This window comes from Marmota flaviventris, chromosome 6, assembly GCF_047511675.1.
Source record: "Marmota flaviventris isolate mMarFla1 chromosome 6, mMarFla1.hap1, whole genome shotgun sequence".
NCBI classification, from domain to species: Eukaryota; Metazoa; Chordata; class Mammalia; order Rodentia; family Sciuridae; genus Marmota; species Marmota flaviventris.
In genome coordinates, this window is record NC_092503.1 from 83,401,411 (window position 1) to 83,419,150 (window position 17,740).

General features: G+C 36.8%; 1 protein-coding gene across 2 annotated transcripts in view; it reads left to right on the forward strand.

Annotated features, from left to right (window-relative positions):
• The window catches only part of Impg1 (interphotoreceptor matrix proteoglycan 1), a 144,048-nt gene that overhangs the window by 40,747 nt on the left and 85,561 nt on the right, over positions 1–17,740 (forward strand). For both annotated transcript variants that reach the window (XM_027928410.2, XM_027928411.2), the window contains 2 exons: positions 7,181–7,281; positions 11,709–11,861. In XM_027928410.2, coding sequence (XP_027784211.2) covers positions 7,181–7,281; positions 11,709–11,861 — 254 coding nt within the window. The remainder of the gene's footprint in view (positions 1–7,180; positions 7,282–11,708; positions 11,862–17,740) is intronic.

A 17,740-nucleotide genomic window follows, 5' to 3' on the forward strand; every position in this document is an offset into this window, starting at 1 on the left:
TCAAAGTTGACAAGAGTTTACAATGTATTTTTCCAATTCTAACTGGTTGTTCTAACCTTATAAATAACTTAAATTCATTGCTCAAAATTTGAAAATTAAAAAGAGAATAAAGGTGAAAGCAAACCTTTACCCATTATCCTACAAGATGGAGGATTTTAGCCCATTGCTGCCATCAGTTCTCTACTATGTTTATATGTTATTGAAACCATATTAGAGTTGCATCATTTTTTCCACTTAACAGGACATAAAGTACATTCCCACTAAAACTTTTACAAAATAATCATTTTAATAACTTCTAATATCCTATTGTATCCTGTAGAAATGTAATCAACTATTCCAACATTGTTAAATGTTTATATGCCATTACAAATAAAGTTTAACTAACATATTTAAGTATAAATCTTTTGAAATCACTCATTTCTCAAAGTAGATTACTAAGCTCCTACAACATTGAATGGATGTTATCAAATTAGTCTTCTAAAAAATATTGTCACAATTTAAATAGCCCATTGTTCAAAAATATAAGAATTTCCATTGCACACTTGCCAGTTTTGTATATGATTATTTGCTTCAATGTTTACCAAAAGGAAAGAGAAAACAATTTTTTCTGTGTTCATTAAATATGGGAACATTCTCTTTCAATTTTTACTATTGTAGTCTACCATTTTCCCTTATAATTTAATAATATTTTCAAATACAAAAACAAAACTTCTGTGCAATGTTTTCCTCAGTTTCTTTGGTTTTAACTTATGTTAGTAATGTCTTAAAAGTCAAATGCTGACAACTTAAAATCTATAAACCGAGAAAATTGAGATTTTTAAACAAGTGATAACATCCCAATTCTTCACTTACTGATATTCAGAGAAAGCTACTACCTATATTTTAATATCTCTCCTACATTCAACTAGTTTACCATTTGTAGACTGACTTGTAGCTAATAATGGAACAAATCTAGTTCTATATCAATTATAAGAAGTTAATAGTAAGATCTGCCTCACTGACCTGCACAGGAGCTCAGGCCCAGGGTAGGCCCGAGTCCATCCTTTCACCAGCAGACACCTGCCAGAGTCAGGCCCAGCCCAGATCTGCCTTGCTGACATGTGCAGCAGCCAGTACCCAGAGTAGGCCCCAGTCCATCCAGCCACCAGCAGACACCCACCAGAGCATAGGCCTGGCCTAGGCTCACCTCACTGACCTGTGCGGAAGCCAGGGCCACAGGTAAGCTTGGGTCTGCCCCACCCACCACTACCTGGGAGCCCAGGTCTAACCCACTTTCATCTTGAGACACTGCAGTCATCCTCATAGCCTTCCCCATGCAGTAGCCTCTACTTTGGAAAAACAGACAGGACCTAACCTAGAAGCAGCTGCATTGTGGAGCAGGCATACTAAAGTCAGTGTGAGGCCCTCCCTTTAAGCTCCATCAATGAAAGATGTTGCATCCATCTTGGGGAACCTGCTCTCTCTAGTTATCTCCTGCTATTGTCACCACCTCCTATAGTTGCAGTAGCATCCATCTTGGGACACCAGCAGGATCTGAAAGCCCAACAACAAGGTGAGGTACAGATAACCTGCACAGATACTACAAGATTATAGGGTAGACACATCAAAGAAAGAAAACTTCAGACCAATATCTCTAATGAACATAGATGCAAAAGTTCTCAATAAAATTCTGGCAAATTGAATACAAAAACATATCAAAAAGATAGTACACCAGGATCAAGTGGGCTCATCCCAGGGATGCACGTTTGGTTCAGCATATGAAAATCAATAAATGTAATTCATCACATCAATACACTCAAAGATAAAAATCATATGATCATCTCAATAGATGCAGAAAAAGCATTTGACAAAATACAGCACCCCTTCATGTTTAAAACACTAGAAAAACTAGGGATAACAGGAACATATCTCAACATCGTAAAGGCTATCTATGCTAAGTCCAAAGCCAACATCATTCTAAATGGAGAAAAATTAAAAGCATTCCCTCTAAAAACTGGAATAAGACAGGGATGCCTGTTTTCACCACTTCTATTTAACATATTTCTTGAAACACTGGCCAGAGCAATTAGACGAAAGAAACTAAAGAAATACAGATAGGTAAAGAAGATCTCAAATTAGCACCATTTGCCTACGACATGATTCTATGCTTAGAAGACCGAAACAATTCCACCAGAAAACTTCTAGAACTAGTAAATGAATTTAGTAAAGTAGCAGGATATAAAAGCAACACACATAAACAAAGGCATTTCTGTATATCAGTGACAAATCCTCTGAAAGGGAAATGAGAAAAACTACCCCATTTACAATAGCCTCAAAAAAAAAAAACTAAAATACTTGGAAATCAATTTAACAAAAGAGGTGAAAGACTTCTACAACAAAAACTACAGAATGCTAAAGAAAAAAAAATTAAAGAGAAGACCTTAGAAGATGAAAAGATCTCCCTTGTTCTTGGATAGGCAGAATTAATATTGTCAAAACGACCATACTACCAAAAGCACTATACAGATTTAATGCAATTCTGATCAAAATCCCAATGATATTCCTCATAGGAATTGAAAAAGAATTCATGAAAGTCATCTGGAAAAATAAGAGACTCAGAATAGTTAAAACAATCTTTAGCAAGAAGAGTGAAGCTAGTAGCAACCCTATACCAGACCTTAACCTATTCTACAGAGCAATAATAACAAAAACAGCATGGTATTGGTGCCAAAATAGACTGGTAGACCAATGGTACAGAATAAAGAACACAGAGACAAACCCACATAATTATAGTTATATTAGACAAAGGCATCAAAAATGTACATTGGAGAAAAGATAGCCTCTTCAACAAATGTGCTGAGAAAACTGGAAATCCTTATGCAACAAAATGAAATAATCCCCTATCTCTCACCATGCACAAAACTCAACTCAAGGGATGGGGTTGTGGCTCAGAGGTAGAGCGCTCACTTAGCATGTTCACTAGAATGCATGAGGCACTGGGTTCGATCCTCAGCACCACATAAAAATAAATTAAAGATATTGTCTCCATCTATAACTAAAAAATAATATTAAAAAAAACTCAACTCAAAGTGTATCAAGGACCTAGGAATTAAACCGGAGACACTACATCTATTAGAAGAAAACGTAGGACCAAATCTCTATCATGTCAGATTAAGCCCCAATTTCCTTAATAAGACTCCTATAGTGCAAGAATTAATATCAAGAATCAATAAATGGGATAGATTCAAACTAAAAAGCTTCTTCTCAGCAAAAGACACAATTGGTAAGGTGAATAGAGAGCCTACAATTTAGGAACAAATTTTTACCACACAGGTCAGATAGAGCACTAGTCTCTAGGGTATATAAAGAACTCCAAAATCTTAACAACAAAAAACAAATAACCCAATCAATAAATGGGCCAAGGATATGAATAAACACTTCTCAGTGAGAAGAGGATATACAATCAATCAACAAATATATGAAAAAATATTAATCATCTCTAGCAATTAGAGAAATGCAAATCAAAACTACTCTAAGATATCATCTCACTCCAGTCAGAATGGCAGCTATTATGAAGACAAAAAATAAGTGTTGGCGAGGATGTGGGGGGAAAAGTACACTCATACTTTGCTGGTGGGACTGCAAATTGGTGCAGCCAATATGGAAAGCAGTATGGAGATTCCTTGAAAAACTGGGACTGGAACCATCATTTCACTGTATCCCACTCTTTGGTCTACAGCCAAAGGACTTAAAAACAGCATACTACAGGGACACAGCCACATCAATGTTTATAGTAGCACAATTCACAGTAGCTAAACTGTGGAATCAACCTAGATGCCCTTCAGTAGATGAGTAGATAAAGAAAAGGTGGTATATATACACAATGGAATATTATTCAGCATTAATAGAGAATAAAATCATGGCATTTGCAGGTAAATGGAAGGCATGGGAGAAAATAATGCTAAGTGAAGTTAGCCAATCCCAAAAAAAAAACAAATGCCAAAAGTTTTCTCTGATTTAAGACTGCTGAATCATAATGTGGTTGGGGGGGGGAGGGTTATGGGAGGATTATATGAGTTCTAGTTAGGGCAAAGGGGAAAAGGACAGGGAGGGCAAGGGAGGGAGCATGAGGGTAGGAAAGACAGTGGAATGAGATGGACATATTACCCTACATATATGTATGAAGACACAAATAGTGAAATTCTACTTTTTGTACAACAAGAGATATGAAAAATTGTGCTGTATATGTATAATATGAATTATAACGAATCCTGCTGTCATATATAACAAATCAAAATTTTTAAAAATGAAAAAATAAAAAATAAATTTAAAAAAATAAAAACATGTTCACTTAAAAATTTTCCTCCAGTCCACAGTGTCTTTAGCCATCTCTTTTAGATAAATAGTATCTTCTTGAATTGATTGAATTCAATTGATTTATTTCATGATCTTTTATTTATGTCCTCCCATATTTAAAATAAATAAGGTTAATACTGATAGGAAAAAAAAGTTAATAGTAAAACATACTCCTTAACAATAAAAAAATCACATAGTTGTTGATTCTGCTTATAAGCAAATAAAATTTGACCTGTGATACCTAATAATGAATCTTCTTCAGAAAAGCATTATTTATAGGAGGAAATTTTATAAAATACCCTTCACACTTACTTCATTTCCCATATTGGAAAACAATCAAAATTAATGAGAGAATTAAAATTTGTACTTTTATTTTTAGAAGTTGAAGTTGGTATATCTTAGCTGACAGGAGCTTATGTAATAAAATTAAATTTAGTAGAATAAATTAAGGAGTAAATTAAAATTAGCTTTTTTCTCACAAATTAATTTGCATTTTTTTCTTACAAGAAACTTTAGGATACCAGTAGACAAATGATATAATATTTCACTAGTATATATTTGAGTTCCAGCAACAAAGGTTCTTAAATTAATTTTCCAGTGCTCCTGGACACCCAAGGTTGAGGTTCATGCACAAATACTTCTGCATTGAGATAATTTCCAAAATGAAGCTCAGAAAGAACTGCCAAATCCTAACTGCAATGAAAACAGTTCTCACCATGCTTGGCATCAGTGATGATCTTATGCAGAAAGAGAATAGAACATCTTACTGCAAATAGAGGAATACTTTGAATACTTTCTCTACCCAAAAGAAAACTATCTCTTCCTAAGCCTCACTTTTCACCCCAGACCTCTACATCATTGATACTGATAAATTTTGCAATTATAGTAAAATTTAGATATATACGTTTATGATTGGAAATTAAACTTCTCATATCCTTGATCTGAACCTTGAATTCTTAAAGTGTAAATGCAACATTCTCAGGGATAGGAGAACATTAAATAGGGTCAGACTTTTATTACAAAAAAAATTGAGTTTTTCAATTACACAAAGTAAACTAAACATTTTGGTTACAATAGTTTCCTGAGATTGCATTTTGATAGGAAATATTATTAGGTACCTTAGGTGTGAAGGAAGAATGAAACATCTTCAAAGGGGATTAAAGGCACTAGAAGATAAACCCAGTCTACCTTATAACTGCTCTTAATTTTAATTGTCTGGATAATTTCTCTTTTCGTGGCAATAAAGTAGAATAATACAAAAATAACCAAAATGTTCTAGGATATTAGCTAAGCATCTTCATAACAAAAAATTTAGTATTAACCAATTATTTAGATAATTATTAAACTTGAAAACACCTTAAATTGGTGACATTATAGGGAATCCAGGGATGCAGAACACCTTCAACAGAGTTTTTCATCTAGAGTTGCAGAGGAAGATGCCAAGAACCACATACTTGGAGAAGCTGTTATGTCGAAGGATATGTATGTTTTTCTTACCTCAAAAAATCATCTTCTCTAATATTCTATCATATCATGACTATAAAAATAATGATAATTTGCTATGAATTTTTTTTAAAAACTAGGAGAAAGGATTTTGAACATTTCTGCCACAAAGAAATTATGAATGTTTGAGGAGACATTTTTATCCTAATTTGAACAGTACACAATGCATACATGTAATTAAACCTTTATATGAAATACCATAAGTATGTGTGATTTTATGGATAAATTTAAAATATATATATTTTTTAAATTACCTTCCTGGGCTACAGATGTGGCTCAGTGGCAGAGCACTTGCCTAGCACACGTGAGGCACTGGGTTCCATCCTCAGCACCACATAACAAATAAAATAAAGGCAGTCTATCCATCGACAACTACAAAAAAAAATTAAAAATAAATAAATATATATTTTTAAAAAGTCACCTTCCCCAGATGACTCTGATACCCATTGCCTGTACTCACTAGGAACAACAAACCATAACAGTACAATGACTTCACAGAACCTCACAGTGACAAGTGACCACTTAACTGCTGATTTCCAGGCACTACACACTCCTCAGCGAGCCAGGAAAGATAATATCACTTTTTGGTATGTCCTGTTTTCTAATGTTTGAAAATAATATATTCCATGTGTTTGCCTAAGATTCAAATGGTAAACACTTTCGGTTATCTGTATATCAATTAATCATAACACTATTTTCCCAGAATGTTTTTAATAACAATTTATTATAAAATTGTAGGAAATTTATATTACAGTAATATTTTTTCTTTTCTCAGTTAGAACCTAGACTTCCATTCCATGAGATCTTTATACATATCAAAACATTTGCCAGATATCTGACACGGTTTATGGTGGTCTATTCTAAAACAGGTAAATTGATAACATCTCAATATTCTTTCATCTCTTGAATTTTATGATTAAAATTTTAATGCCCTAATGATTGCTAAAGCAATCTAAGTTTTAAAGACTTGGGTTATGTTGTAAGAAAACATGGGAAAGAACAAATTCAAAGTAAATATCTACCTTCACATATTTTAGGTAATCACAAAAAGAAAAACTAATGAGATCTCACTAGGCAGAAGCATTTAACTGCATCATATGTAGGGGGTGCACCAAATTTGGGTACTGGAAGGAAGAATGAAGAATTTACTGTAATTGAGAATATGGGTTATATTTTCTTCAAGAACATATTTATGTGACCTAAGAAAAATGAATTCAGAATGCATTTAACATCTATAAACTCCAGAATGACAGAAAAGGCATATGGAATTTTGACCTTGTTCTAATTTAAATTCCTCTAGTCTCATTTTTGTGTCTTTTTTTTTTTCTCCTAATTTCCACAGATGTTGCCAATGGCTCAGTCGGGCACTTTCCTCTTGCTCTTGATGACACACACCTCAATGAAATTCTCGGTAGCCTCAATGACACCAACAAGCCTACAACAGTAAGAAGTTCTGAGTCAATCTAGTTCTTCACCTGCCTGTTTCCCCCTCAATACCTAACAGAACCTTACAAACAGTAGGTGCTCACCACGCATTAGAGTGAGTGAATCTATCATTGAATCACCTTCTCCACTATATAACCCCCTGCAAACAAAAAGTCATGTCCACCATGGGTAGGTTAGATAAATATCAGAATGACCAAAACTCTTCAAATCAGACTGAATAAAAATAGAAACTATGTTCTCAGGAAGAGGAGCATGGTCATACTGTGAGTGAAGAAGTATGCAGATGAGAGGATTTTATAGAATTTAATGTTGATTGTGAAAACAGGGAAATGTTTAAGCTCCCCAAAATGCTTGGAGCCCAGACACCAGTGCCAAGGCAGGGAAACACTGTCCTCATTACCGATGAGTGGTAGGTTGGGGCAGCACAAGGTGGACAGCAGACAATTAAGGGAACAGAAATGGGATTGAAAACTAGAACCTGGATCCACATCCTTGATACATTGCCAGAGGAACCATGCCTACTTGCCCCCGTGGCCTGGGAGACCTCTACCCTTCATGCCATCCTTATGAAGCACAGGTCAGCTGCAGGGCAAGGGCAGAAAATTCAGTCTCTCCAGATCTGCCTGAGAAATCAAAAATTAGAATTCTGCTGGCCATTCTCTCTGTCCTTTAGGCCAGAAGTCTGCAGGTTTGGTTAAACTACACTATGCTGTTTTTCTCTGAAAAATCCTGCTTCATCAACAGGGAAAGTACTGTGGGGAAAAAAATAATTGACTATAATTCCAAATATATTTACTATAAAATGTCTAAGATGACTAGTTGATCATTTTTCTCATATGACTTATATCCCATCTTCTTCAAAATCTAATATTGGCCCCTCCCTGTGTAAATATCCCCCAAATATTCCATTCAGTATTCATCACTTTAACTTCTTAACCTTTTTATTGTATATCTATCACCGATTTCTTCGCTCAGCAAACATTTTACTAGAATATGCTTTGGACTGTGCACCAAAGATCCCAAGAAGAGCAAGACACAGCCCCTACCTTTATGAAGTTATAATGCAATTAAATATAACAAAATAGTCTAAAATTTTGATTGAAGATGGCAGGTATACAGACTGAGACCAAATGATTAAACCAGGCAGGTTGCATGGGATACAATCCTTAGTCATGTATATTCACTGAGTTTTGTGTATAAACTGTCCCTGTGTTTTTTGGTTTGAAAGATTCAGTGGCATATGAGAATCATGCAGGGCAAAAATGTTTGTACATAAAAAGACTCCAGGTGAGTATTTGAAGGGTTCTAACTGTCAGTGCTACAGGAGTACAGAGCTGGCAAAGATTTCTAGACCCTAGGAGGTCAGAGGAAGTATTATTTTAGACATATCATGAATTATTGGTAAGAAGCAAAAAAGCATGTGTGAATGTGGGGGAGGGGTGGTGTGTGTGTGTGTGTGTGTGTGTGTGTGTGTGTGTGTGTGTTTGCTGAAGATGGGGAGATGTGAGGAGGCTCTTCAATGAGGAAACTAGCAGGAACATGCTCTTTCTGGGCAATCTGTCAGACTGGAGAAGTGAGACAATTTTTTCAAGCAGTCTGGAAAAAGACTATGGAGAGCCTTAAATGCTAGAAAGAGAGTCTGGGTTTTAAAACCCACAGATAATAGGGAGTCTCTGATGGTGGTGAGGGAGAGGGATGAAAATCTAATCCACTTCATATATGTTTTTTATAAACAACACAGAGTCTGGGGAAGGATGGGTGGATGGTGAAAGAAGAATATTCATCAAAGGGCACAAAGTTTCAGTTAGACATGAGGAAAATTTAGTGATCTATTGCAAAGAATGCTGACTCTAATCAATAATATTGCATTGCATATTTCAAAATTGCTGAAAGAGTAGATTTAAATGTTTTCTCCACAAAAAAAGTGATGAGTATTTGAAATGATGGACTTGTTAATAAGCCTGATGTAATCATTCCACATTGTAATTATATATCAAAACATCTCATTGGACCTCATAAATATATACAATTATCATTGGTCAATGAAAATAATCTTTAAACAGTAAAGACAATGAAAACTTTAAGTGGCCGAGAGTAACTTCTCAGTAATACATTTTTAAAATGTATTTGTTTCATGTGAATTTCTTTTTTTAATTAATTTTTTAAATTTTTTCTAATTAGTTATTCATATAAATTTCAAATGTGCCTAATGAATGTTAAGCTTCTAGAGGATAATACCAGATGCCATCCTTTTCTCTTAGTGCCCCATAGATCCTGGCACTGTGATACACACAGATATTCAATGGATATTTTTAAATGAATGGATGAAATTCTTCTAAATAAATTGTCAGGAGCTGATTAAATGTGAACCCACATCCTCTATGTGTCCCACTACAGCTGGAGGTCATCCAGTTGTTCATGTCCATGGAAGGGGAGACCTTGTCGCCAGAAATGAGGACATGTCTGCCACCAGCCAGCTCATCTCTGTCCTTCATGGTTGTTCTCTTTTTTCAGCTCCCTTAACTCTAATTTCATTAGACCAGAGACCCACTCAATTTTCTACAGTCATATTTCTTACTTTTTTGAGAAAGCTGTATAGCTGTCAGTGTCGTCTGAGTACTCAGAAAATCTGACAACCCCAAGTTGGAAACTCAGCAGCAGGCTTACTCTGTATCCTGGGGACTCAAGTGCATTCAAGGCACTGAGCCACCCCTGCTGGTTTCCAAGCCAACAGGCAAGAAGGATTACCCCTGGCCCTTTGTGATCAAGATCAAATTCCCATCTTCAGAACATTATTTCCATTCTCAGCCACATGCCTCCAAAGGTGGCCCAAATATGTCATTCCTTCTGAAAAAAATTTCATACTCTCTTCTGGCCTGATAGGACTTTTTATTTTCAATGTGAAGTTTGAGTGCAGATGTTCTAATTAATTCTAGATTTTTCTCTACAAAGGACTATTAAATAATATCTCATTATCTACAGGTTACCATGTCTAATCCAATCCTCAACAAAAAATATTGCTAAGTCAGACAACAATGTGGTACAATCCTAATGAAGCACCATCAATATATATGATAATATAAAATGACTACTTAAGCACCACTAGAGAATATGATGGATTGAAATACAAATTTTTCACTCATAATACTTTGTCTTTACATAAGATTTCCAGTTTTACATGTTGATCAATTTTAAGACATGACATTTTTTATTTTTTATTTTATCTTTTTAGTTATACATGAAGTAGAATGTATTTTGACATACTATGCATAGATGGAGTATAATTTTATTTAAGATTGGCTTATTTCACTTGGCATGATAGTCTTCTGTTTCATCTATTTAGCTGCAAATGTCATTATTTCATTCTTCTTTATGGCTGATTAATATTCCATTGTGTATATGTACCACATTTTCTTTATCCATTCATCTGCTGAAGGGTACCTAGTTTGGTTCCATAGCTTGGCTAGTGTGAATGGAGCTGCTATAAACATTTATGTGGCCATATCACTATATTATACTGATTTTAAGTCCTTTAGGTATATACCAAGGAGTGGGATAACTGGGTTAAATGGTAGTTCCATTCCAAGTTTTCTGAGGAATTTTCATACTGGTTTCTAGAGGAGTTGCACCAACTTGCAGTTTCACCAGCAATGTATGAGTGTGCCTTTTCTCCCACATCCTCACCAACATTTATTATTACTTTTATTCTTGATTATTGCCATTCTTAACTGAAGTAATATGAAATTCCAGTGTAGTTTTTTGGTTTTTGTGTGTATGGGTTTTTTTTTGTGGGGGGCGGTTACTGGGGATTGTACTTAGTGGCACTTGACCACTGAGCCACATCCCCAGCCCTATTTTGTATTTTAGTTACAGACAGGGTCTCACTGAGTTGCTCAGTGCCTTGCCCTTTGCTAGGCTGGCTTTTAACTTGCCATCCTCCTGCCTCAGCCTCAGTGTAGTTTTAATTTGCATTTCTCTAATTGCTAGAGATGTTGACTGTTAATTGATTATATATAAATATATATATATATATATATATATATATATATATATATATATATGTTAATTGATCATATTCTTCTGTGAAGAAGACATGACATTTTTCATGCATGATGAATGAAAAGATATATATGGTGAGGAGTGTTATGTGTGTGTGTGTATATATATATATAAATATTTTCATGAAGATCACATAGTCATAGAATAACAGTGTTCTCAAGGATTCTATAATAGCTAACTCATTGGAGCTTTAGTACTTAATTTAATTCCTCACGAAATTCAGAGACCTCCTCTGGTCACTAAAACTTTTAATCTAAAAGCACCTGAGCCTGCATAATACACCTCTAGATACAGTATCAATATGTTATATGATATAGCATGTGTTTCTGGCTTACATTAATAGGAATCCTTATTTTTTGACTCAGGAACAAGAGACTGAACTCACTAATGTTTCGGAGGACCCACTGGAGCAGAGGGTGGAGTTCAGCATCTCTCTGCCAAACCAGAAGTTCAAGGCAGAGCTTGCTGACTCCCACTCCACTTACTACCAGGAGCTGGCAGGAAAGTCACAGCTGCAGGTGAGTGGACAGTGCCACACAACTATATCCCAACAGTGGCTCAGAGTGTGGGAGTTAACAGAACACATACCCTTTGGGATAGTAGTTGCAACTTCTTGTGACCAGGCATCCATTTTTAATTATTAAAAAGAAACGAAACACTACAATAAGTCCTAGAATGTGCACAAATTGTCCATTCTATCTTTTCCATTCTTAAATGTTATTTACCTTCAGATTTTCTTTAAACAGTATTAGGCTTTTAAACCTCATTTAACTGATACCCGCAGAAATTCTATATGTCTAAATGATCATTATGATGATGCTTTCATGAGTATATAGTCATCTCAAAACTCATTGAATTGTATACATTAAATATGTTCAGTTCTTTCCATGTCAATCATATATCAGTGATGTGGATTACAATTCTAAAGAAATAAAATAAAATGACTACATAGGCACCAACTAGACAATATAGTGGGTTGAAATATGAATTCTAATACCCAATCTTTGTCTCGACATAATATTTACATTTTACAGTTTGATGAATTGAAAGACATGACATTTTTTATGAGTGATAAGGAGAAAGCAATTATATTGTCCATGTCATCAATTATCACATGTGTCTGTCCCTGACTAAATTCAAATGCTGTTTTATTTTCTACAGGGTAAATCCAATGACTCTGCTGTGTAGTATCTACAAGCTGTGATAAGGCCCTTGCCTTCCTTTTAAGCCCCATTTTACACCAGTTTCTTTCATCCCTCCCCTTTGCACTCTAGTTTCTAGAAATACAAAACTATTTGCAAATTTTCCTCACTTTTAGCTTTTATATATGCTGCCTTGTTGGTCCAGAATGCTCTTCCCCAAGCCTCATTTTAGGTATACTGTCACAGAGGATTCCCTCCACCCATTCTGACTTCAGTACCTGTCTGCCAGGTTCACAAAACCTAGTATACTGCTGTCACATCACTGATGACCCTGTCTTGAGGTCACTGTTTACATGTTTATGCCTTTGCTATCTCTATTCTTCCCTCCTCACAAACCACCCTCACCACCACCAGGGTATAAGCTTCCTTCCCCTCTAGAGCAGGAATTGTTTAACCTCTGAAGCCTAACCTCCTAAGGCAGAGCTTGGGACAGTAATTGTTATAAATGCCTCTGAAAAATAGAAGCACCATGAGATTATATAACTGTGAACCACATTTATGGATAGCCCAAGTGTGCATGAATCTTACTCTGCATGGCCAGAGAACAAAAGGGCACCTGCTTCTCATGTTTGAAGAATTTAATACTCATCTCTTCTCACCCAGAGAAAAGATGCAGACGTGAAATATTCTTAACCTCCAACCCCACTCTGCATCAGCATTCAGTCAATAAAATACAAAGCATCATTTCTATAAAACTTCAAAGAGAAATATTCAGCTTAGGAACCACACAAGTACTTAGACATGGGTTATTAGACAGAATGAGCTTTTAAAAGTTTGTTAACTTTTCCATTTGTTCTTTGAAACATTCTTTTTGGCAAATTTTTAATATACTCAGAGTATCTTCAAAGTCAGATAATTGGCCATAGACTCTTCACTGACGTGTTGTTAATTTTCTAAGCACCTAAATGGAAAATAACAGAAATACATTGAGGTATTTTTAAAATCTAAGTTTCAATTCCCATTTGTGCCAAGAATTAGCATTGAACATTTGGGGATCATGCTTTCCCCAGTCTTAGAAATCAAAGATAACCTCAAAGTCCTTTCTGAGTCTAGCTTTTTAACTACTGTGAAAAGAAATAATAGTGAACTGCCACAGTCTGGCTGGGCACAAATGCCGCAGTCTGGCTGGGCACACAATCACGAGCCACCACACAGTTTGTAGATTCAAACAGCAACTCTTTATTCCCGAACTCACACCAGCCGTCTACAAACACGTTCTGGGGAAATCCACGTTCTCTGCCCAAATCCACGTTCTCTGCCCAAATCCAAATCCACTGGGCTTCTATCTCCAAAATATACTGTCTGAATCCCGTGAGAATTCAAGGGGAACTCAGGCAGCAGGATACGCCCTATTCCCAGCAGGAATAATCTTAAACCTTAAACCTGGAACCTAAACTGGGAACGCCCTAAACACGAATATCTTAAAACCGGGAACACCCTAATCTGCCTTGGTCCTTGAGCAAGGTCACCTACATTCAATGTCGCTGCAACATGTCAGCAACATGGGGTACGCTGGCAAGGAAATTGTCATACCTACTTGGCTAATGGCTCCCAGCAGTGAACACTGTTCTTAATGCTTTACATGATACTAACTCTTTTGATTTTTCACACAATCACATAAGTAAGTAATATTATTTCCCTTTTTTATAGGTGAGAAAACTGAGACACAATAAAACTAATTATTATCTTCCAAAGATATTATCTGGCATCTGTTATCTGGCAAACCCAAGATTCAATCCAGGACATATGGCATCAGAACCATTGCTCTTAATCACTATGCTACACTTCCTAATTTTTACCAAATAAATATTGTTGAGGAAAGGACTATTGTTGCATCGTCCTCAAAAGAGCACCCTCCTTGTAGTCTCTGAAAAACTTGCTAGGTACAGAAGAGGATATCTTGGCCAGTCTGAACTCAAAGACCCATCAACTTACTCCTGCTGGTTCCCTTTGAACAGTCGGGTTTCTCTAAGATGGAGCCTCTGCTTACAGCATCTGTTCTCCTCCCAGGCTCCTGGGCAGGACCACCTCAAGGCCTGCCATCAGACAACCAGTCAGCCCACCACAACCCAAAGCTACATTAGCACAACCAGTCAGGCCCATCAGGAATTAATGGACAGTGCTCTGCTGTAATTTAATTTCCACAATAAACCTAATGAGAAATTTAATACAAATGTCAAAAGGAATCACTTAACTGTTGTCTGAATGCTTTCTCTTGTGCAAACAATTCGCTGGGAACTCAACAGAGCTGCTTTTTTTACAGCCCCGTTTCGGCAGACTCAGGGAGACCCCTGTGCATTTAGTGTTATTAATAGGTTAACTGGGCACTTAATTAGCAATTAAGTGGTTAGAGCTCCATGATTGGAAGGTCCCCCAGAAGATTACTTAGCAGAATTAACTGAAGGCTTTTGTCGTATCCTCCCTAGACACTGTCTACACCCTCCTAAGCAAAGCTGATTCTTAATCAATTGCAGACAGGTTCACAAAGCGGGCATGGACACAAACAATAAATTCTCTCCACCAGAGCCAGTGCTGTGGAGCATTCCTGGAGGGCAGGACAGCTCTCCCCAGTGCTGTTCCCTGCTGTCAATGCAGCAACTGCTTCTACAGAGGCCGTTCTTTCCTTGATTGACTGTTTTCATATGTATAGCTCTCTCTGACTCTCCTGCTCTAAACACTTTAGCTCACATTTAAACCTTCAGCCCCTGGTGCTATTACTGGAGCAGCACAACAAATTCCCTGTAGCCCCAAAGCTGTTTATCACAGGAGACCAAAGCAGATCTGAAGTATGTACATATAGCCCTTTCCCGCTCCATAATAAAAGATCAGCTGTACAGAGCTCAGACTCCTAGTTCTTTGTTAAACCCATAGCAGGACAGAGGTGGAGGCACAGAAACTTACTACCAGGCCATTTGTCCCTGATATCTCTAGGGACCCTCACCCTGCCCTCCCCTATTGAGTTAAAAAAAAAAAAAAAAGTCTGAAATCTGACTCTGCCCTTGCTAGCTTCCATGCTGTGTGGTCACTGGGGAAGTAAAAGAAAATTAGGCCCTCAAAGTCCCTAGTAATCTAGTAGGCAAGGTAGAGTATAGGCAAATAAGTAATTTAGTGTCACCAACTCTGCCAGAGTGAGCCAGGCACCTATTACCTGTTAGATATTCCTTACCGCAATCTTGTAGCATCAGTATTGTTATCCCATTTGGGCTAAGAAGATGAAAATTCAGAGATTAAGCAATAAAATCAAGGTCTTGCAGCTAAAAAAGAAATAGTAGAACCACTATTTTAACGCAGGTCTACACAAGGCTCTTCTTATCACCCATCATGGCAGTTCCTATACATGCAGGAAAGGAAAACTCTTTTTAATACTGATACAAGGAAATGTAATCAGAAGGTAAATGAGTCTTCTGGGGGCAAAAAATATCATGATGCAGCCCAAAGCCCAATTTGAGTGATTTGGCGATTATCTGTCCATCACTGCTCTCATCCTTGGCATAGGTAGAGTCAGCACTAATTTTAGATCTGGTGACTACACAGTGACATGTTGACAAGTTTAGAGAATAAAGAGATACACTCAATTCAAATAATATTTTCTGAGTTCCTACTATGTGAATGACAATCTGCTAGAAACTAAGAACAAAGCAGGTAAAAATGAATGCCCAAGTCATAATCTGTGCAGCTAAGAAGCATGATCTCAGAAGGAAACTGATATGTGCCTTACAAACCTATGTGTGATATACTGTAATAATATCTAGAGTGCAGAGGAAAGAAGTAACTTCACCTAATCCTGGAACTCTACAAAAGCTTTCCAGTTGGGAAGATGTTCAATCTGGCTTTGCAAATGGGTATGGGCAGGGGAAGCAGTCAATGAGCAGAAGATGGGGGGTCATCTTGGGCTAAACAAAAAATCCAGGCTGGGTGCAGTGGTATACACCTATAATCGCAGCAGCTCTGGAGGCTGAGGCAGGAAGATCACAAGTTCAAAGCCAGCCTCAGCAATGGCAAGGCACTAAGCAACAGTGAGACCCTGTCTAAAAATAAAGTAGGGCTGGGGATGTTGCTCAGTGGTTGAGTGCCCCTGAGTTCAATCCCAGGTACCTACCTCCAAAAACAAAAAAGAAAAAGAATCCATAACATAGGTACCTAGAGAAATAGAAGTGCATGTTGGATGGGAGAAGGGCAAGGGTCAGTTTAATGTCACTAGAGGAGACAATATTGGTCAAGGGATAATGAAGGCAAGAAGTGTGACTGGTATGGCAGCTGGGCTAGGGGGATAAGATTCAGGAAGTTCTGAAATGCCTTTCTAAAGAATTGGACTTTACTCAACAGACAGTGCATCCCATTACAGGATTTTTTAAATGTATGTTTTTTATTTGTTCTAAACAGCTATATATGACAGCAGAATGTTCTTCAATTCATTGTACACAACTGGAGCACAATTTTTCACTTTTCTGTATGCAAAGTAGAGTCACACCATTCATGCAAAATCATATATGTACCTAGGGTAATGATGTCCATTTCATTCTACCATCTTTCCTACCCTCTTCCCTTTCCTCCCTCCCCTTTGCTCAATCCAAAGTTCCTCCATTCTTCCCATGTCCCCACCCCCATTATGGATCAGCATACATTTATAGAGAAAGCATTTGGCCTTTGGCTTTTTGGGGATTGGCTTACTTCGCTTAGTATGATAATCTCCAACTCCATTCATTTATCTGAAAATGCCATAATTTTATTCTCTTTTAATGCTGAGAAGTATTCCATTGTGTATATATACCACAGTTTCTTTATCCATTTATCCATCTAGGTTGGTTCCACAATTTAGCTATTGTGAATTGTGCTGCTAAAAATATTGATGTGGCTGTGTCATTGTAGTATGCTATTTTTAAGCAACGAAAGTGTTGGCAAGCATGTGGCGGGAAAGGCACACACATACATTACTGGTAGGACTGCAAGTTGGTGCAACCAATCTCGAAAGTAGTATAGAGATTCCTTAGAAAACTTGGAATGGAACCCCATTTGAACCAGCTATCCCACTCCTCAGTCTGTACTTCATTTTTAATGAAGAGCAACAGATATGGAATGCTTAACTCACTTTGAAAAAAAATGGCACTCAAAGAACCATTTCTCCTCCTTTTTCACACATACTCAGAAAACCCTTTCAGGAATGCAAGAGAGGTAATAGGGCAGGAGAACTAGCC